Source organism: Helobdella robusta (genome assembly GCF_000326865.2).
Source record: "Helobdella robusta unplaced genomic scaffold HELROscaffold_2, whole genome shotgun sequence".
Classification (NCBI taxonomy): domain Eukaryota; kingdom Metazoa; phylum Annelida; class Clitellata; order Rhynchobdellida; family Glossiphoniidae; genus Helobdella; species Helobdella robusta.
In genome coordinates, this window is record NW_008704083.1 from 7948761 (window position 1) to 7971633 (window position 22873).

General features: G+C 31.9%; 3 protein-coding genes across 3 annotated transcripts; 1 reads left to right on the forward strand and 2 right to left on the reverse strand.

The window, feature by feature from the left end:
• Positions 1–1380: 1380 nt before the first annotated feature.
• Positions 1381–4231, forward strand: HELRODRAFT_133665 (hypothetical protein; the record flags this gene model as incomplete). Its single annotated transcript, XM_009017628.1, has 8 exons — positions 1381–1542; positions 1745–1836; positions 1997–2053; positions 2263–2337; positions 2676–2847; positions 3238–3283; positions 3707–3786; positions 4148–4231. Coding segments are annotated over 8 exons (768 nt in total), but the record flags the coding sequence as incomplete, so codon positions are not given.
• A 4546-nt stretch (positions 4232–8777) lies between these two features.
• On the reverse strand, positions 8778–13157 carry HELRODRAFT_188375 (hypothetical protein; the record flags this gene model as incomplete). The annotated part of the gene is made up of 4 exons (XM_009017629.1): positions 8778–8950; positions 9276–9519; positions 9748–11962; positions 13079–13157. 4 exons carry the CDS (start codon positions 13155–13157, stop codon positions 8888–8890), a joined length of 2601 nt encoding a protein of 866 aa, XP_009015877.1. The 3' UTR covers positions 8778–8887.
• Positions 13158–18956: 5799 nt separating this feature from the next.
• On the reverse strand, positions 18957–20246 carry HELRODRAFT_160691 (hypothetical protein; the record flags this gene model as incomplete). The annotated part of the gene is made up of 3 exons (XM_009017630.1): positions 18957–19195; positions 19670–19817; positions 20016–20246. 3 exons carry the CDS (start codon positions 20244–20246, stop codon positions 18957–18959), a joined length of 618 nt encoding a protein of 205 aa, XP_009015878.1.
• Between the last annotated feature and the right edge of the window lie 2627 nt (positions 20247–22873).

A 22873-nucleotide genomic window follows, 5' to 3' on the forward strand; every position in this document is an offset into this window, starting at 1 on the left:
TACTTTTATTTTCGTTTAATTAAATGAAAAGTATCAATCAAATGTCGATATTCAAATCTTTTTAAAAAATGTTTTAAGATAGATTAACAGTTTAAGAATACAGTCTAACGACTTTTATGTTAAAATAAAGATATTAACATCACAACGGGAAAGAAATAAATTTCTTAAAAAACTTACTAAACCATAAAATATGCTCATACAAAATGAAACTATAAACTGCATTTTATTAAAAATCAATACCACTGAAAGAATTAAGGTAAGAATACAATATATTTTTAAATTTCACTGAATGACTTCAAGTGAATGAATGGATACCAACACACATGCAATCATATCAATGTTAGATTAGGAAAGTAGCTTCATCAGAGCAAGAAAGAAATGTCTATTGAAATGAAAGGGAATATGGTAGGCCTATCTCAAAATATCCTACTACACACATTTCTTTATTATTCACTCTATTAATAATTAGAACCTTCATGTTTGAAACTTACTTAATTTAATTAAGTAAATTAATTATTGTTATATTTTGATAGTTAATATCTTGTATGTGGCACTTCAGTAAGAAGAGGATTTATCATCTAAAAAAGTTTTTACAACTGCTTTTATTACATCTTTTCCCATGAATATATGATCTTCATGAATATACAACTCACATAATTGGCTTCATTATTCTTACATGTTCTTTTTTTCATATATTTTATAAGAATAAGAATAAAAAAGAATAATAAAAGAACATCGTACAGTTAGAATAACATAGAATAGCAGAATAAAGCAAGAAATTTTTAGTTCTTCGTTCGGTTGTTATGACGACGTTTTTTTTTGCAAAAGAGTTGTTTACAATTTTATCTTTATCTTTTTTAGTTAATTCATCTTTTTTAGAAAAAGTATTAGGAAAGTATTTTTTTTCGAACTATGTTGAAAAAATTGAAACGAAACTTCAAATGTAAAATTGCACCTGAAATTTTATCCATTTATGTTAAAGAATGTAATAATAAAAATAGACAGAAATATAATTTGAACCACAACAATAATAATAATAAAACTCGATGTATTAAAAAAAAGTATTGTAACTTGGATGAATTAATCGGTAACTCCAAGAAAAAAAATATTTTGAGCGAAAATTACAGTCATAACAGTTGCAATGGAAAATCACAAAGCCATCAAGACAGTGATAATGACGAACAATACAGAAAAACGAAAGACCACAGCTTCCCAAACTTCAACAACGATCACTACAACCACAATAACTCCATCACCAACAACCACAACAGCCACCAAAACGACGGTAACATCCCAAATTCATATAGTCACGCCTATTCATTTATTTATCCCGTAACCTCGTACCCCGACGGAAATAATAGAAACAGCGTAACAAATGAAGCAGAAAAAAGCAAACAACACGGCAATACAAATTTTTACGTAAACAAAAGTGGATTCCCCATGGACGTCGAAACATGGGAGTTGATGTGGAGTTTCGCCTGCTACGTACATCCTCTGGGAGTGCAGTTGCGAGAAGATATCCAGGGTCGAGAATGTCCTGAAGTTCGTCATATGCCAATTTTATTCAGAGATTTCAACTCATTTTACAATAATTTCATTGGAATTATATCTAGACACGACTAAACAAACATGCATTTGTGTGTAAATAATTAATGCGTGCGTGCGTGCGGATGGGTGTGCGTGTGCGTGCATACAGGTGCGTGTGTTTGTACGTACGTCCGCGCTGCTGACACCTAACTTACAGGTACCTATTCCTAAACCGCCCATCAATCTGCCTAGCAGCATGGCAGTCACCACAAAACTTGAAATGGTTCAAAAGTACTTGGAATCTCTTCAGTAATGCTTATTCATGAGAAATTGTTTTTTTAAATTTTTATTAACTTAATTGAAGAATTTGATTATATGTTTTTTTCAAATAAAATTAGTTTTTTGAAAAGTTAATTTTTATTGTTAGCAAAAAATTATTTTCATTTTTTGTCAATACATTTCATTGTAGATACAACTATACGGGCATGCAGTTCTTTTGTATTAAAAAAGACAAACCATTATGCTAGTTGGTAATTTAAAGTTTTGAAGCACAAAAATTTTTTTTAATAAATATATCAAACTATTGTGCGTTTCATTTCATAATTTAAAGAAGTCTAAATCATTCCAAAATATTCTTAATTATATTAATACCAAAATCAAATCAGGTAATAAATATAAAATTTTAACCAAATTTTACAATTTTCCTAAGTTCAATTTTTTTCTCCTCAAAATCAGTCTGATGGAGTACGCCAAGGATATGATCAGAGCATCCCTACCTGTCAAATGTTTGGAAGCTGTTGTTCTTGCTATGTTATTATACTTATCCATTTTTGCTTCATTATTAATCTTATATTAAATTAATCAATGAAAGTTTGATGTGAGATGACGATAAAATTAATATGTTGGAATTGAAACTGGAGCAGAACAAGAGTGCCAGTTTTATTTTTAGTTAATAATTAAACTGCAAACAGCTCTGATATAAATCAGAGCTGTTTGCTTAACCTTATTTTTTTGCAGTTTTTTTTAGAAATCAAATTATATAAAAATTGACATTGTTGAATTTTAACAGTGTTATTATTTAATCTATTATTACAAATGATCATAGTTGATTTGTTTAAATAAGTTAATTTGTTTTGTTGATTTTCCAGGTACTGCACCAGTCAATATGCCAACCTGGACAGGTTTCCAGTTAGTTTCAAGAGTCAGTTTGAGAATCGTGTGTATCGACACGTGGTACTCGGCATTCATCACATGAACATGTATGGAGCACTTGGACTCAGCAGGAAGCCCGATCTCATGTACAAACCACTTGTTTATCAAGTTGGTTGGTTGGTTGGCTGGTCAGTTGGTTGGTCGGATGGTTGGCTGGCTCGATGGCTGGTTGTATGGTTGATCGTGTGGCTGCTAACCAACTTAGCTGGTTGGTTGGTGTGCTGACTGGTTGATATGTGGGTTGTTGGCTATTTGGAAGTTGCAAATAAATTTGTTATTCAATTTTGTTAGAGCTAATCTTTAGAGATTCATTTTTTAAAACATACAACAACATTATCTTTTTGATGTTAACCCAAACAATTAAAATTACAATAAAAATTTTGTCTTAACGGTGTTCATCATTGCTTGTTATATTTCTAACCCAAACAATTAAAATTACAATAAAAATTTTGTCTTAACGGTGTTCATCATTGCTTGTTATATTTCAACTTTTAACAGAATTTATCGGACCTCCTTCTTGATTTTGTATCTTCGTACAACAAATGTTTGTTTCAATATTTGTTTCAATCATACATATATGATATAGATATAATAATATAATTTACTATGCAGCTGTAACTAACAGAGAACCGGCTATCGTATCGTTCTTTACGAAGTTAACTTTAGAGTCAAACTTTTGTGTCACAAACGTTGTACATCCTTTCTGTACAAAACATGTACATTTGAACGTACAGTAATTGAATATACAAGCAAGCACCGTATCATACCTACACTACAAGGCGTATGATAGTCTTTGAGTTTCGGACAGACAACATTTGAACTAGGCCACCGTGCAATAACAACCAGCAGACATGGCACATATCTTTTGAGCTAAGTCTTTACGGCTATTTGTAAATATAACAGCCACTATATAGTACGAAATATTTTAATGTAAAACAATGTACCTCAAATTAAATATTCGTCAAAGGTGGACACAGACTGATGAAAATTAAGATAGGCAACTCCGTTCCTCACAACCTTTTGACCTGTCAGTCTATACAGTGGGGAGTTAGTACATTCCTTTGGAATTGGCTTGGATTTTAAATTTATTAAAATTGAGTTTTTGGAATAAAATTTAAATAGTTAAAATATCTAATTATTAGTTTATGTAATTATAGAGTTTCGTCAGCTATCATGCAAAACTCTTTACTGTTTTAATAGTTAAATAATTTATGTTTGGTTTCTATTCTATTGATATAAATCAATACCTATCGTATTGTATTAATAGATTTTTTAGTGCTTTTTTAAATGTTCACTGTGTGAAATCTTACTTTCATAATCCAATCCATGTTTGGAAAGTTTATCTTTCAAACTATTGATAGATGATTCTTTTCAACTGTTTTGAGCCAACTGTTGTTTCACCATCTAGATAATTTCGCTGAACTGCGAGAAGATGGATGCGGAAAAGCTGAAGAAGCAACTCGAGAAATCTTCGCGCATTATTAAGAAACGAGTAACTATTTAAATGTTCATTTGTTCGTCTGTTAATTTTTCTGCTTCTTATCTTATTTTTATTTCACTTTTTTCTTTTTATTTTTTCATGGAGCTTCAGTTGAATTTGTGCGGGTTTGAGCAAAATTTTCGACTCTCGTGCGCTAAATAAATTGTAACAAGCGTTATGTTGCGAGGGCCGCTCCTGTGGATGTAAAAGTGCCGCTGAGCGCTGGCGCCACAATAAACTGCAGACTTTGAACGCCCGTTTGTTTTTTCTATTAATAAATGTTTCATTAATATGTAAATTCATATTTCTTGACTAATTTATGCATATCTTGCTGCCTTGTGCTGAAATCTTGACTTGATTTGTTGTTTACTGTATAATGTGAGAGATTATTTCATCTGATAATGTTAAACATAATTTTATAAAATAATATTCATTCACTAGAGCGCAGACTGGCATTTCAACGGATTCTCTTTGAAAACGGTTGAGTTTTTCACGCTGTATTTGTCGCTTGTCAAAGTCTTTTTTAATTTTTAAATACCAACTAATACTTTGTTTTAATTTTTAAAAATTGTTCATAAAATTTCAGAAGTACGACTTGAATGCGAGATCAAATACAGTTGATCTGATTAAATTTTCGAGGTTCTCTTTCTTTCATTGTTGCTTTTTATTTCTAAATCAATTTTATTAATATTTTGTTTCAAATTTGAGTTATGCAAGTTTATATGGCTGGTTAGAGAGCCGGATATAAGTGAAAAACGTGCTTCCTTCTTTTAAGTATCTCAACTACGACCGACATTGGGTTTCAAAATTTATGCGATTCAGTTGAAAATAAAGCTGATTTTAAGACAAAACTCTCAATAGGTTTACACATCATGGCATGCTTAGATATTAAACATTGAATTTTTGTAACGAAATGACGTTAATGAACGTGAAATGAATAAGGGCTCATGTTTTGGTGTTTCTAGCTTAATGTTTTGCAACGCGTTTAATGTGCTTTATGCTTGCGTATTATGTTGCGTTCTCCTGTATGTACATTGTTTTTTGTATGTATGCTTGGTTGTCTGAGTACGTACGTGTCTCGTATATTTTACTGCGTTTTTTTTCGTTATGTACTCGAAGCACGTACTGCCTGCAACTAATAAACAATTGTTCCGTTCACTTTCTTCATTCTTGCAGGAAGCACACTTCAATGCCCACGCTGGTCTCCTCTGCCTCCAAGAAGATCATCTTGCAAGATGCACCAGCAGGCAGCGTCAACCACATTCTTCACGACAATAAAAATAGTTCGTGCAATAAAAATAAAAACGATTCTTATGATAATATAGATAATGATCATATCTGCAGTAATGATGATGAGGATGATGATAGAGATAACACCTTTGTGAATTTTCATTTGCCTACTTCTAAAGGATCACATTGTTCTGCTGGTACGAACTTTCTGACAACGGACGGTTGCAACAGCGGAGAACGCGGTCAGATTGTGCTACCTTCCATTCAACGTTCATTCGCAACTGCTGTCATCGGAAATTCAGATAAAACATTCATCGACTATGACCTAGGAAAAATATAATTTACATTTCAATCTAATTTTATTACTTCGCATTCGTCCGTTTATAAATTAATTGTCGCAAGGAGGCTCCCAAAAGCACCCCTCCAAATATCTCCGGCCCAAGTGCGCTTTAAATCACTTGTACCAATTTGCAGATTTTCAAATAATATCTAGAGTGTTCCTTTCAATAGGGCAGCCTACTTTTAATTGGAATTTTATGCAAGTTGCTGCTGCAGTTAAACGTTTGTATCATCAATCACACCGGTATTTTGTGCGGTCATGTTAGATGCATGTTGGTCGGTGGCTTCATAAATATTCAAACAACAATTAGGTCGTTGGATTAGTTGACTTATCTTTGGCATTAATCTCTTGTTTTCCCTCATATTATCCACATCATTTATCCATTCAGCTGTCTTTTTACGTCTTTCCATCGTTCACGGAAGTCATGGTATTTTTATATTTGCATCGATTTAAATTAATTTCATCACAAATTCTTATATTATTGAACATTTACTAAGCTACATTCCATTCACTCATACAACGCCAGTAACGAACTGACAGCAAAGTTGCACAACAGCAAGCACATATCTAGCTTGTGTACCAAGCTGAAATTGTGTACGGTGATCAAACACAGGGGAACAATAAGCAATTGATTCGCAATTTTGTAGCTTTCCACAGCATTATTCATCACTAACTACATTCAACCTCAAAGGCATTATATGTAAACAAAATTTTATGGCTGGCACAATTTTTTTATTGCATTTTAATGTGTCATTCATCAGAAAATTATTCATTGTACGTTTGTCTCGATGTAACATTTCCTTGAATTATGTCATATTATTTAGGAATATATTTTTATTGAATTTGCTAAACTTCGTACGATTGAAATGCGAAAAAATCACGTTAATTCACGTTTATTTTTTTGTCTAGTTACCTATGTTTGCAAATTAGTACGCATTGTTCTTAATTTTTAAACACAGCGTATTTTCAATAATTTTTTTATTGTATATATGTAATTTTACGATTTCTTTTGTATATTTTATATTTTCACGTTTTTTTCGTTCCACATTTTTAACTTTTTTCAAAATTATTTTTGTTCGGATGCAATGTTTTTACAAATATAAATCGAAGCCACAATCATACTTGTGTGTCATAAAAGTTAGAAATTGGTTATTCAATTATTTCAAAACAAATTTATTTTCTACGCACCTAAAAAAACGACAACTCAGCAACGTCGAAACATGATGATTGGCTAAAGTCAACTGAGATGACCTTATAAATCACCAACAATGAAAAAACTACAAACAACTTTTAATAATAATTTTTTCAATATGATTTTATAATTCAAATCGTTTTTCGCATTCCATGATTTTCATTACACGGGTTGATGACCCTTAACCAACTTCAACAATTTTATACAACTTTGCTATATCTTGTAACGTTTCAGCTGATTCGACAATCGAGCGCTCCTTCATTTGAAACAGGGTTGGGCAAACTTTTTGCTGTGAAGGCCGCATTGAGAACTATTTCACCTTTGAAGAGCCGCATATGCCCGCATAAAATAACTTCGCGGGCCGTAGTTTGCCCACCCCCGATTAAGAGTCATTTTGTTATTTTTATCTTTTCAACTTTACTTTAATTACACTAACGAAGCAGTATTTTTAATTTTTATATAAGCGAAAATTGTTTTTTTTATTCATAAACTCGTCTGCTTGCGAATAATTCTAATTAAATTACTTTTTAATATTTGCCTAGTCCAACCTGTTTCCTAATAACAGAAGATATACTACACTGAAGTTTGGCTATATTGATGATTGTTTTTCTAGTATCCCGAAAGCAAGTTTTAAATTGAAATTCATTTCTCAGGAATCATTTTAAATTTTTCTGACAAACAATTTTTCTACAGTTGAAATCATAAGAGCGATAATAACAAAAAATTATTATTTGTATTATATTTATAGTTAAAATTATAATAAAAATAATAACAATATTACTATTATTAATTAATAATCCTTTAAAATCAGTTCCATTAATATCATCGCCAATATTAATGATAATTTGTTAGCATGATAACATTCAACACACATTCTGGATTTAAGTGAGAAACACGTTGACAAACGAAACAATTATATTAATAATAAATAAAATAAAATTATTATTATTATTATTATAGTTCTGATAATTATAAATATCAAATACGCGAATGATAACAATAGTAACGATAATAACAAAAAAATGACAAAGATTGATGGAACGATCGTGAACATGCGGTAAAAAAATTTTTTGAAAAAGTTAACGGTGCGTGAAATGGATTGTATGCATGCATGTATTCATGATAGATGCAAATAAATAAATATAAATAATGTGTGACCTTTGCGTCTGTGTGTGTATGTATATATGTATTTGTGTGTGTGTGTATATGTGTGTGTGTGTCTGTGTGTGTAAATGTGTGTAAATGTGTGCGTGTATAAAATTATAGTTAAGTATGTGTAACAATTACATTAATGTTTGTCATTAGAATAAAAAAAATGTAAGTCTGTATAAAACATTCTATCTGTTTAATTTTAAACTGTGATGTGTTGATATAAGTACGTTCAAATTGGCGTTAATTGCATTGTTATTGAGATGACGGTTTTTTTTATAAACATTTTAACTGATATATATATATATATATATATATACATTTATTTATTTGTTTATTTATTTATATATACATGGGGTCCATAAATAAGGTAGGTACAAAATTGAAAGTTAAAAAAAATATATTAAATTCTCCTTTGAAGATTCGTTTTTGAGGGTATTAAAAATTTTCTGAAAGTCTATAACTTTTAAATTATATCTTTATCATGTATCATCATCGTCGTCGTCGTTGTCTTCATCTTCTTTGTCCCCATCATCGAAATCAACAACAAATTCACATTATATTAAACGAATAACAGTTTAATCACAACATCGCTTCATGTCGCATCATATCAATCATAATTACATAATCTAGAAACAATGTCAACAAATTTTTTAAGATATTTTCATCACAATATCATCATCATCGTATAAGGGTCGCCATCATCGTCATGGTAGCATCATCATCACCATCATCGTATCATCATCACCATCGTTCATCAATGTGCCAGGAAGGATGGACGTGAGAGTATCTTTGGCTCTTTTACTTCCCATTTATATTTCTGTGAAAAAAAACAATTTATGAATGTTATAAATTAAATAATTTTTTATCTACAAAAAGATGAAAATAAATTTCAAAAAAATATTTATATAGGTTTATATAAGAACACATTCTGACAATTAATCTTCTTTACTTTGCCGGAACATTTGAAAAATAGCTCAGATTCTAAGAAATAATTCCTAGCATTTTTTACATTTCCAAAGAATAAGTAATGAAATATTATTTATATCTGTCATCCGCATTTATTCATTGTTCGACTCGACAGAAAAATGTTTAAAAGTCTATGGCAAATTTTATTTTGTACGCTAATTTTTTTACAAGGTCACCTTTTTTTGTGGCTTGTCTTCCTCCTTATGACCAGCAGAGCTGCCAGCAGTGTCAAAATCCATTCTTTCAAACTTGACCAGCATGGTTCTCGTGAGAGACGGTTGGGACCGATATTGCTGCCCATCTTCGCCGACAACTTGCCACTCTCTCTTTTTCTCACCATCTTCATCCTCCCTATCTTCCAAACCCCCGTCTGGAGAGAGCAGACGAACCTTGCGAGGCAGTGGTCCACACGATCGAGACCTGTATGGTTGGTTCACTTTTTTTACGAAACTGTAAAATTAAATGAAAATGTGACCGTATGAAGAAGTAAGTATTTATCATTTAAAAAGCGTATAATGAAACCGTTCATCAAGTTTAATGACATAAGATGATAAACTGATTGTTGAAATGGCCTTAATGATGAAACTTCAAATCCAATTTTTATCTATATATTAAAAAAATTTGGAAAGACTACTATTTAAAACTAACCTATTCATCTTCCTATCATCATCACAGTCTCCATCTTTCCTGCTCCACCTCTGACTCCACTGAGCCACTAGGGCCTTCACACATCCAGCTTCCGGAAGAATGTCAGCGATCTTCGTGTTGTGGCCTGCCGATGTTGGCGTCGTGGGTGTTTGCACTGTTCTAGCTGCTTTCACGTTTATCTTTGACGTTGTGATTGTGACGTTCGTGTTCGTTGAGGTTGTCGTCGTCGAAGTTTTGATGGTGTTAATAGCAACACTGGTTGTCGATGTTTTCAGATTGTTGGGCGTCTGACAGGCGATTGTTTCTGTCTGCTGGTTTCGGCTTGATGTTTTACTTTCTCCATTGATATGATGCAAAGTTTCAAATGTCTTCTGCTGCTGCTGTTGCTGGGGTTGCACTGAAAAAATTTGCTGTTTCGAATTGAATTGTTGTTGTTCATATTTCTGAATTAAATCAACAGTGGATGTAATGTGGTTGCTAACGTTGTTCGAATTGGAAGAATCTACCGTTGACTTTGCGACGTTTTTTGTTTGTTCAAGTAAGAAATTATTTTCAGAAATGTTATCACTGCATGCTTTGTTTTGTTTGTTCAACGCTAATGCACTCACATCATCATCAAGCTCAACCTTTAAATCTACATAGCCACCAGCTTCTTCATCTTCTTTCTCATCGTCGTCGCATCTAACTACATGATCTTTCTCCTTGCTGACGTCATAATCCTGCACATTAATGTGATCAATAAGAAACGGTTGTTCGTTGTATGGATTACTGATGTTGCTAATAACAATGACTTTGTTGTTGCTTGCAATTAAATTGATGTTGCCATTAACCACGACTTTTTTATTTCCGTCTTCATCATTTCTTTCTTCCTCAGGCTCGTCATGTTCAACATTTCTGTCATCATCTTCATCATCCTGATCATTTTCATGATTGTTCATTGGAGGCAGATTCGTTGCAGCAACTTTATCAACCCCATCATCGTCGGCAGCATCAGCAGGCGTAGAGCAAACATTCTGCGGAACGACATCAGAAGATGCGTTCTTACGTAAAACATTACTTCTCACACACTCCGGTATTGCTTTATCAACGTTCTCGTAATCATGAAACATTGTGTTGTTGTCGTTATCAATGTTGTTGTTAGCTGTAGCATTGCTGGTGATATAAAATGAATCGTTGGATGTCGTAGCTGTTGTTGTTGATGGACTCTCTTCGAATATGAAATCGTCTTCGGTTATTACGGCTCTCTCGGCTAATTTGGCGTTGTTTTTGTCAAATTCAGCTGACGCTTGCTTTGGTTTCGGGGAGAATTGTTCGATGTTGACGTATTCGTGTACGTCACTCCTGTCCTTCTGGAGACTTCCATCCTGTCGGTCCACTGGTTGCTGCTGCTGCGTTGATTCGTTTGACTGATCTTCATCCTCTTCTTCGTCTTCATGAGGCAAATTATTTGTTTCTGATAGTTTGTCCGGTTGATTATTTTCGTTCATAACTTCATCGTCATCATCACCTTCACTTCCGACGACGATTAACGGTTCATTATGGTAATCAAAGTTCTTCGCGTTCTCAATCTTTTCACTTAGATCCACAAGCAAGTTATCATCTGTATTCTCCGCTGTGTAACGGTTAGTTAGAACGCCATTATTATCAACGTTAACAATTTTTTCTTTGTCGTCATCATCTTCCTCTTCTTCGTCATCATCGTCATCATCCTTGATTACAACGGAATCATATTCCTCTTCGATATCCTTGTTAATATCCTCTTCCGCTTCTTCTGCGATGCCTTCCAGCAAGATATCAGGTTGAGGTTGTTGCTGCTGCTGCTGCAAAATGACAAGTTCTGGCTTCTTCAAAACTAAAATATCGCTCAAATCGTCGTCGTCGTCATCATAATTGTGAAACTTTAAATCGTCGCGAATATTCGAACAAATTCGATCGATTCCGACATTTTTATCGATAGCATCTCCTTGCTCGCTCAACGACAACTCAACATCAACATCGTCAACATCGTTGAGAATGACCGATGTGTTAATGGAAGGAGTGATTTCGCACTCGTTCTCCTTCAATCCCATCTCCTCCACGTCTCGCATTTCCTCTTCCGTCAGTTCCGTTGCTAAGGAAGCCATGTTGGCCGTCATTGAAGCCATATCCTCAACCAAATCCGGTTTTAGTAAAAACTCAACTTCATCATCAGCTTCCTCAGGCTTGAACGACTCATCTGAATGATGTTTTAAATGTTAACATGCGAAACGTCTTCTAATATACAATCCATTTACATTTCTTCATACATTCTTACAAAAATATACATGTATATATATATATATATATACAATAAAAAAATTTTTGTATGTAAGTATATATATATATATATATATATATCGTGTGAAGGCATCAAACTATGTGTGTACTGTATATGCGTAAATGTGAACACAAAATTAATGTATGACGCATCACCATCTCCATGTATTATATTAAAACATATATAAAAATAATATTTCGCAGCATTACTCCTACTACAAACGTACATCATTCATCGTGCACACATATATGCCATACATCATTCATTACAGACATATCCATACTTCATTCACTAAAACACACACACATATCATACAAACGTAGATAGATAGCTGGATTGGTTAAGTGTATTTACATTTGTTCCATGTGTTTGTGTGTCAGTTTTAATGTTTGTTTTGTATATGAGTGGTGCGGTGCATTATGAAATGTTAAAGATCACCACGTGTTTGGTGTGCTTGCAATTGTATTCACAGACTATGAATTCCGCCATCAACATGGCTGATGACAGTAAAAAAAATCTCAAAGTGAAATTTAGTTAAATTTAGAAATCTAAGCATTTTTAATTTTCTTATCATCTGATCATTCTATATATATATATATATACAATATATATATATATATACAACGTCTGTCTTCATTGTGTGTGTGTGTGTCTTTATATGTGTATGTGTCCGTTAATATATATGTGTGTGTACTGTGTGTGTCTTCATATGTGTGTGTCTATCTGTTTATCAGTCTAACATTATAACGCGAATTTAAAGAATTTAATTTATTTGAAATGTTTTAAAGTCATATGTCCAATATTTTTGCATTATGATTAATTTTAATAAATTAATGAATGCACTTATTATTTAATTAGAGCGAATGTTATTAAGATGCTATTCATATTTGCTGCCATTGAAAACATTAATGTAGAAAAACTTTTTATTTAATCATTATCATGCTTTCAAAGTTTGGAAACAATTCTTCTAAAATAATTTAAACTAATATTTAAATGAAAATTTTAGAACAAATATGAAAAAAGCGGAGATCGCACCGGTTTTGATAAGGAATTCTTGAACGTTATCAATTTCAATCGGTGGTTGTCTTTCATCGCACTCTTTCATTCCATCCATCTGTCTTCTTTTTGTTTTTCTATTTGTCTGTCTCTTCGTCCGTTCGTTCGTTCGTTTGTTCTTTCGTTTGCGCGATGAGGATGACTCAACAGCAACTGTAGAAAATGATGACTAACAAATTGAAACCGTTAAAAGTGCCGTTATATTGTTGTTTATAATAGTTTTGTTAGAGTTGTTGGTGGTTAATGTCGTTGTTAGTTGTGCGGTTGTTGTTGCAAATGTTGTTTTTCCAGCATATTTATATATAATTGTTTGTAGATGTTACTTTCAAAATTTTGAAATTTGTTCGATTTTGAAAATTATTTATGAACGCATTTATTTTCCTTGAAGTATTCAACGTAAACTTGGAAGTCTCAACTGAGACGGCCAACTAAACATCTTCGAGTCAGCGTGATAATGTCGAATATATATTTTTATCTATTAATTTATATTAAAGAAAAAAATGAATTTAAATAAATTTCAATGAATCTGTACAATATGTGAGGTCTAACTTGTTAATAATATGAAATATAACTGAGAATTTGTATTTCTTTATCAACGATGACCCTGAATATATCAGCAGCAGTAAATGGAATTTTTTAATTTAAATTATTTAAAAATTTCAGAAAGTCAAAAATTATATCACAAATCTGCACCAGGCAATGAAAATAGACGCTTACAAATTCTAATTAAAAACACAAGAAAGTAAAAAGGCGTAGAAAAAGTTAATTTGAAATGTAATTAAAAATTCAGCAATATCAAACGAAAAAGAATAATAAACGTGTGAACGAACACTCATCTAGGCATTCACTTTTATACACACAACCAGCGTACAACAGCACATCTCCATCCGTTACGTCATCATCGGCACAGCTGTACATTTGCAACTTCCGCTTCTCAATTCGCTTGTGTACAACGAGTATATAGATTCTTACTCAGATGCCTGCACACAGTATGTGGAGCGTATAGATTCTTCACGCGTGTATATAGCGTACATCTGGATGGGCGTATGCGTACAACGTGAAATATGGCGTGCATTTTATATTTACATACAAATCGTACTTGTAGTGTGAACGCATACTCCTTGCATATGCAATGCGTTTGTATGAGATAGCATAATAGAATCGATTGTGTACGTATCTATATATAGTGTACATACGGGATGCGTTTCAAAAGTAAGCGAGTGTATTGTGAGCATTTGCAAATGTGCAAACATCCCACATGAAATCACATGGTCCGTCGTGTAGCAAGGTTCAATGGACATCCAGCTTGAAGTGGTTCGTCAATGTTCTGCACATGATGCGTACGCTCAAAGGTTGCTACGAACCTACTCATATTATTTGTTTTCCAAATGTTTTTACATACGCACGTGTGTTTATAATGTTTATATTTGAGTAACAAAAACCAGCATAAACGTCCTGCATTTTCAGCGTTATTGTACCTTTGTACGTATGTATATGTTGACACGTATTTATCTACGTATGTTTATGTAAATTTATGTATAGATGTCTGTGTGTGTGTGTTTGCGTGTTCTTAATAATGCTGATCTGACAAATCGTTCTTCGTTCTTCACTCGGTTGCAATTAAACTTTTGAAAGCACGGAAGCTGCAATATCCGAACGAAGAACACAACGTGCACACATTTGCAGGAGGTAGGCCCAGGCACCAACCACACCAGAGCCACGATGATTTTAGAAAAAATGAATGTTTTTTCTAAAAAACAACAAACATAGCTGCTTTTAGAAAAATTTTGATGTTAGCTTTTATTTTAAATTATAGAATATTTTAAAATACTTCCGATTAATTTAAAATTTTTGAAACATAGACCTTAATTTTGTTTTTTTAAATTATAGCAATTAATAAAACGCTAAACACTGCAAACTTGAAAAAATGTTTGTTGACATTTTTCCAGGCAAAACAAAAAAAAAATGAAAAAATTTGTCAGCGGAATAAAAAATTTTGGCAAACATTTAATTAAATTAAATATTCAAAACCTCGGATGCCTTCAGATAAACTATTTACTATCTATTCATCTACATACATGTATATCGCTCTTTCAATCTCTCGCTCTCTCCCTTTTTTCATTCTTCCATTCTCTCTCTCCCTCTCTCTCCCTCTCTCTCCCTCTCTCTCTCTTTCTTTCTATATGTGAAATGCTTGTGTAAAAATTAAAAGTTTGCTTGTGTGTTTGTTGCCTGTTAAGTAAATGGTGACTTTACTTTTATGTTTTGAAATATATATTTCGATTAAGTTAACTTTTTTTTCTGGAATAAGGAAAAATAGAGTAATCATTTTAAAGCCTAAAATTCCAAATACAAATTATCCCATAAGTGAAAAATTTGTTTTATCATGCATATGTAGTTTTAGTTTAAGTATGAAACACATGAAAATAGGCATAAACATATATGACCTGATATATATCTTAATTATTTCTATATGTAGGTGCATGACCATGCCAAACATTGGAGACAAAAACATAAACTTTATATTAAATTTCTGGCGCTCCATGGCATTTAATTAAAAAATTTAAATTGTAGAATTTTGTAAAAACTTCCAATTAAAATTTTTATGACTTAGACAAGTTTTGATACGTTATCCCATTTTTATTTGCCAAAATTTCAGACGGTCTAGCTGTGGAACATAGTAAACTTGCTCCCGTTTATGCCAGCCAGCCAGCCAACCAGCCAACCAGCCAGCCAGCCAGCCAGCCAGCCTACTAAACGTTGATTCATGTACTTGTGTCTTCGGCTTTTTTCTAATAAATTCAGTATTTCCAAGAAATAAAAGATCATTATTGAAGCAAATTTTGTTTTATGGTACAATAACAATTTACTAGCGCTCCATTTGATAGGGGCAAATATTTGTTAGAATAAAAATATCACGCCAAATATTGTAGACATGCATATGTCTACAATATTTGGCGTGATACAATACAATACAATATTTAATCATCGACCTCACCGTTCTTGCAAACATTGTTTGAATTGTTCCTATCACAATAATATCAAGAAACAAGTGCCACATTTGTACAATGCATTTGTATATGTACATTCGAGTTTGGGTGTCTTTACGTATTCGATATACACAGCGTTTTTTAGTTTTTAGTAGGAAGGCTCCGTTTACGATGTAATCTCCTTTTTTCTTTCTCAATCTTTCCATGTTCCTCACACATGCACGTATGTAAGATTGATGCTTCCGTTGAAATCAGCGCAAGTTTGACGAGTAGTTACAATATTTCGACGTTGCATGTCATGAAGAGACGAACACGTTCACAACTACACGTATTCATTTCTAAGAATGACAGACCATAAAGAAAGGCACGACAAATTTATATGCACATCACATTCGCAGTGTACAACGTTAATGCATACACTTCACATACGCTAACAACGTACATACCTGTTTGGAACAAACTGTATATCGGTCAAATATTCCTATTGATTTATATGCAAACCCTGGTGTTGGCGCTTATAATACATTCAAAAATTGGACACATCCTTAGTTGCTTCGTACACATATACGTGTACAAACACACATACAAGTATAAAAACTTACATATAACGTACAAATAAACGTAACTACACTTAGAAATCCATTTATGTGTAGTGTACATGTACATTGTACAAACATACGCGTATAAACATGTGAATTAAATTTGTTAATTTTAATGTATTTTTTAACTTACGTTCATATGTAATAACGAATTTATAAGAATCGGTCAAATTAGCGATTTCTCTATTGACTCCACAACTTTTAGAAAACTGACAAAGTTACAGAGCTTTGTAAATGGCATATTTTTGTGTCATTTGAAGAGATATAAAAATATTTGTTATAATTTCAGGATCTGAAAAATGTTCGTTGAGAATGCAGATATTCATCACGTCCTCAGACATCACGTTACATCGTTTCAAGCTCCTGTGTCCTCTTTTAATATTTAAATTGTTTTTTACCTGCAGTAAAGTCAAAAAACTGCTTATGCCGCATGGTTAGAACAGTGAACAGTCATTTTAATTAATAGTTGATTGGTCGATGAAGATGATGAAGATGAAGTCCGGACGTTGTGATGTTTCTCGGCCATCCAGGGCATCATTCTTACCAGGCACTCGTCAAGTTTGCTTGCATCGTCTTGAAATGATATTCTAACAAAAAATGTTTTTAAAAAATATCAATATATTTTCGTTTGTAAACAATTTATTAACAAATATTTTAACAAAATGAAATGAAGTAAAATGATGAAGTTACGAATAAAATTAGTAAATATCACATAACCACTTCTATTATGTTATTTTAAACGTGTCCAACTCTATGGAATGAAATAACAAAAACATTTTGGCATTTTTACCTAATGCGATTAAACGCTGTTTAAAAAATTTAGAAGAACATTTTTCAAAGATTTTTGTCATGAAGAGGTTTTATTAAATGTTATTTCATATAACATTTTTTAATCGAAAAAAAAGATTTTGTATCAGGTGACATTTTAGAAAATTAATGCATATATAAGATAAAAATCTTTTGTATGTTTTTATTATTAGTTGAACCAAAATATTAAAGAGAATAAAATTTAAAATAAAAAACACTAAAAATGTATAAAATAGATAAACACCTATAATGCAATGTATTTTAGGTATTAATATAACTAACAAACACAAAAAACTGTTACTATAATTGAACGATAAACTCATAGCACTTCTGCAACAAGAGATCAACAATAAAGCAAATAAAATTTACTACTTTGAAAGTGTATAGTCAATAAATTAGTGAAAGTGCAAATTAATTTCAATGCATCCAATATATATATATATATATATATCCATCGTATATAGATGTCTGTCTGCGACAATTTGATTCCTTAATTTCTTTCCTCATGTCGACTTTATTATAATCAAATTGTTAAATTTAGAGTGATTAGTTTAAGTGGAAGTTGATTCTCGTACTGTGTCCGATTCATGCTTCAAACCTGCAATTGGTTATTTCATTTTGTTTCATAAAAAATAAATTATTAAATAAAAATGTCGAGTGATTGAGTGTATGAAACTCTGATAAAACATTGAACTACTCAATTCATGTTTTTGTACATCTGTGCAATAGAAACACATTCTCACTTATTCTCAGTCTGTTACGTGCTGAAATCATGAGACCGCACAGAATGATGAACGTGAAAATGCCTCCGACAAAACCAAGGGCATTTTTAATAACGCGATCCGCTGGAATCCGATCATTCCTACCCTCTGCTGTTGTTTTGCCAGCTTTTCAAATTCAAAGAATAATTTCATTTTATGTAATGTCCCATTTTATTTTAAAACATATAGGTTCCGTTTATATAGCATTTCATGTAGCTAAAACAGTCAGATTATCATATATAAAAAAAAATTTATAAACTGATTTTAAACGTTTTGAATAAGAATGAATCCAGGTGAATTTATTGATTCAATGCTGATTACGCTGTTCTTTCTTATAATAAAATTCTGACTTTTTTTCCGTGATATTTGGAGAAAGATTTCATAACCAAACGCTGTTTGTGTTGATTTAGAACCATTTGCAATCGTATCATAAACAAAGACTATAGAGTATGATTATTTATTAATCTAAAAGGATAACCGGAGCAAGGAGGGCAGTCGGAGCGAGAGTCATCTGAATGAAATGAAAAAATGAACCAAAAATTAAATAATTACGGTTGATTAAAAAATAAAATAATATATACCTTTAACGTACACATGTTTCGTTACTTGTTTGCTGTATGGGACATCTTCTATTGGAATTTGTATTTTATCGATTATATATATTTTTATTAAAATTTCTAAATTTTAAGAGACTTAAAGTTTAATTAATGAATGCGGTAACGAGCTTACTGATGTAAGTTGTAACGTTGCATGTTAGAGTTTGACCGCCCGCTATTTTCAGGCGCAGGAATTTGAGAGCTCCGCACTGATCGTACGCGTGGTCTGATTTAAAATCAAATGTCACCACGCTCGTGTCATTAATTGGCAATTTGCACTGCATCTCATCGCACAGCTTCGTTTCCCCACTTCCCACTATTTCTGGCATCGGTGGTTTAATATCTGAAAAAATGGATCGAATCTATGAATAAAAAGATAAATCAAGTAACTGACATCAGAGCACGAATAATTACAAAAAAAATTTAATTCATCAGAAGAAACTGATTTAATTGATTGGATTATCAATTCAAATTTTAATGTATCATACCTAAGCCATGCAAATTCATTATTAGTTTATTGCAAAATTTTATAACAAATTGTCCTCACTTCATTTACAAAAATGTTTTCGTGACAATTTTTATCAGTGGATTTTGGAAAAATAACCAAATGATTTGATTTAAAAAAATTTAAATGGATGCTGAAGCGGCAGCAAGGTAAAATTATTTGTTAACTTTGTTCACTCAGACATAATTTTTTTAGAACCAGACAGCCTTAGTACGCCCCAATGCCAAAATTTTTATAAGAAACATTTGAGTATTTCTACAATAATAAGTTTTATATTGAACACTGAAAAATAGTGAAACGTAGATAAATAACTTGAAACTTTATGTGTGTACTTATGCTTCTCGGTGGAGCAGTCCATTATTGGATCTTCCTCACATTCACCGCCTTCAAACAGAGCATAATTGAAGGAAAGTGTCAGGAAGTATGTCGTGAAGTGAAACGACGCCGTGAAATTGAAAGCCTGATAAAAGAAAACATAAACCTATTACAAAAAAATTTGAATTTTACTTTTTGATTGCCAAAAACATGTATGCATTCTATTTCTTATATATTGTCCGGTTATTCAACAAAAAAAGTGCGCCCAAAATTAAAGCGTAAAATGTTTTTTTTATATATTGTAATGTTAACGATTTGGCTTGGCTCAGCTAGACCTTTAAACCGGGCCAAGTTGATAAAAATCCAAGCCAAGCTGAGCGTCCATGCCGAGCTGAACTAAGGCGAGACGATCCAAGGCAATCCGATCCAAAGCGAGCCAATCCAAGGCGAGTCTAACCAAGGCAAGCCGATCCAAGGCGAGTCGATTCAAGGCGAGTCGATCTAAGGCTTTCCGATCCAAGGTGAGCTGATCCAAGCCGAGCTGATCCAAGGCGCAAAGCCAATAAATGCGCATTTCCCCAAACGAAAGAAAAATTATTTTACTATGCGTAGATTTATAAGTGCCTTAAATAATAAAATACTGCTCGTTTTATATACGAATATTAATATCATTGAAATAACGCAAGTATATTTAAAAATATATTTTTTAATTTAAATGAAAGAGCGAAATAGAAATTATAAATAATAATAATAATAGATAATTAGATAGAGCCGATCGTTTTCCAAATCTTAGCCGAATCGGCTCCATCGGCTTGGCTCGGCTCGGCTCGGATGACTTAACATCACTAGTTTATTGTTTAATGGGTTTTCAATGTTGAAAATTATTCATCCTAGGTTGACATAAAATCAAATTTGTATTTGTAATTTATTTTTTGATATTTTCAATCATGTTTCTTTATTTTTATTTTTTAAATTATTTTTTGAGATTTTTTTATTTCATTCTGTTAAAGCTTACACGCATTTGAAAATGTTTCAATTATGATCATCCGAAATTTCACATACAATTATTTATCATTTTTCACTCTCAAATACAATGAAACTTCTTCGATGTCGTGAACAATATATAGAAAGTTTAAATTAGTCTTAAAGTTTTTTTGCAACAATTTAATACAGCAAAACAGAAAGTTTAACATATGTCTGAGCAAAAAGTGACAAATTCACGTACCGTTTTGCCTTTTATGACATTTCCGCATACATACGACTTTGTGTCTACAAGTTTTAAACCTAGCGTATATTTTTCTTTTCTTTCAGTTGGTTTCAAAGGGAAAAAACACTGAAGTATCACGGTATCAGTTTCATAAATATTTTCTGCATTGCATTTCGTTTCTCCAACTAAAAGTAATTCCATTATTAAAAATTGTAAAAAACTTTGAACAGATGAAAAATCAAATTCTTTCAATCGAATTTTGGTGCTTAGTTGTTACATTTTGTTGTAAAATTCTAGCAATAATTAAGTTATTTTTAATTTGTGCAAAACTTCTTCATTATTGAATTTATTATAAGGGCTATCTAATTACGCTCTTTAACATTTTTTGTAACACCGTTCTTAGCAGCACAGTTTCTGGCATTTTAATAAAATTGTTAACACGATAAAATCCTAACTCATTGGCACAACTATTATTGTATATTTTGTTTCTTCATTCTGGCAGGTGTATTTTGAAAGCGATAAATTTTCATAGATTGTGATTAAGTCGTTCCCAATCTCTCGGCCATTTTCATATTGGTGATTTCTGCACGTTTTTGGAAAGACAACTTTGGTATCTTTAAAGACTTTTCTTTCAACAAAGTAAGCACAAGTAACTCTTTTGAGGGACGTTGTTGTCGATGGTTTTATTTTCACTGTTGTAGTAGTAGGAGTAGTAGTAGTGGTAGTAGTAGTAGTAGTGGTAGTAGTAGTAGCGTTAGTTGTCGAACTGGAATTTTCGGTAGAAACTAAAAAATTAGTTGAATTTTATTCAATCAATCAAATTTTACAACAAAATAAAAATAAAGTTCGTCATTTACTTATCAGTAACAGTGATTGTTCTTAGATAATCTTAATTTTTTTTAATTCATATTCATATCTTGAAACCGAGATAGATGCTGTAATATCAATTTGTAACTCAACTAACGTCATATCTCAGGTTTTTTCATTGAAATTTTAAGACCACCACCATTTTATGAAGTTTTTAAACGAGTCTTCCTCAAAAAATGCAAAAATTGTACTCGATAAATAATAGAAATAATAACTGAACTAGTGACAAAATTAAAATATTTTATTTACTAGTCTTTAAAAAAATCAAAATATCTTGATAGCAAAACCTAAAGATAGATGATATACTTATATAGCTATTTTACAAATAATATTAAATATAATAATATATACTATCTATAAACAATCGTTCAAATAAAATATTACCGATGAAAAAAGTGTTGATGATGCATGAATTATTTAATTCGAATAACTTCAACATTTTCAATGAAGAAAATATATTTACCGTTAAAATCAAATGACAAGCTAAAACATGTAGATTAAAGGGTAGTTAAAAAGAAAGCGTTGACTGACTAACTAATATTTTCAGGCAAATGTATTTGACCTATAACCGTAACAATTATAAATAAGACTTTCATTTTAGTTTATGTTTTCATTTAATTGCTTGACGTCAATATTTTGTTTTATGCAGACAAGTTTGAATAATTAAAAAATGTTAGTTATTTTATTTTTTGTTGTATCTATTTTCTTTGCTCAAAATTTTACCAATTTGGAATCACTTTTAAATGAGTCTTTTTCACTAGGTCCATTTTCTTTTAATTAATACAATTAAACATAAATTTTATCATTGGTGTAGGCCATGGGTGGGCAAACTACGGCCCGCGAAGCTATTTTATGCGGCTCGCGAGGCCTTGTTCGCCAAAAGAAGGTCGTCAGCCAGACATTATAGCAAAAAGAAGGAGCTACAAATCTTAAAAAAATTCTCCCCCGGGTAGAAAAAATTTAATTTCTAAGTACATATGCGGCCCTTCAAAGGAAATATAATTCTCAATGCACCTTAACATCAAAATTTTGCCTACCCCTGGTTTTTTTTTATTCCCCGATTTTACCCGAAGCTCTTATGCCAATTTTTGTAATAAAACCATAACCAGTGTTCGTTCTTGTGTGAA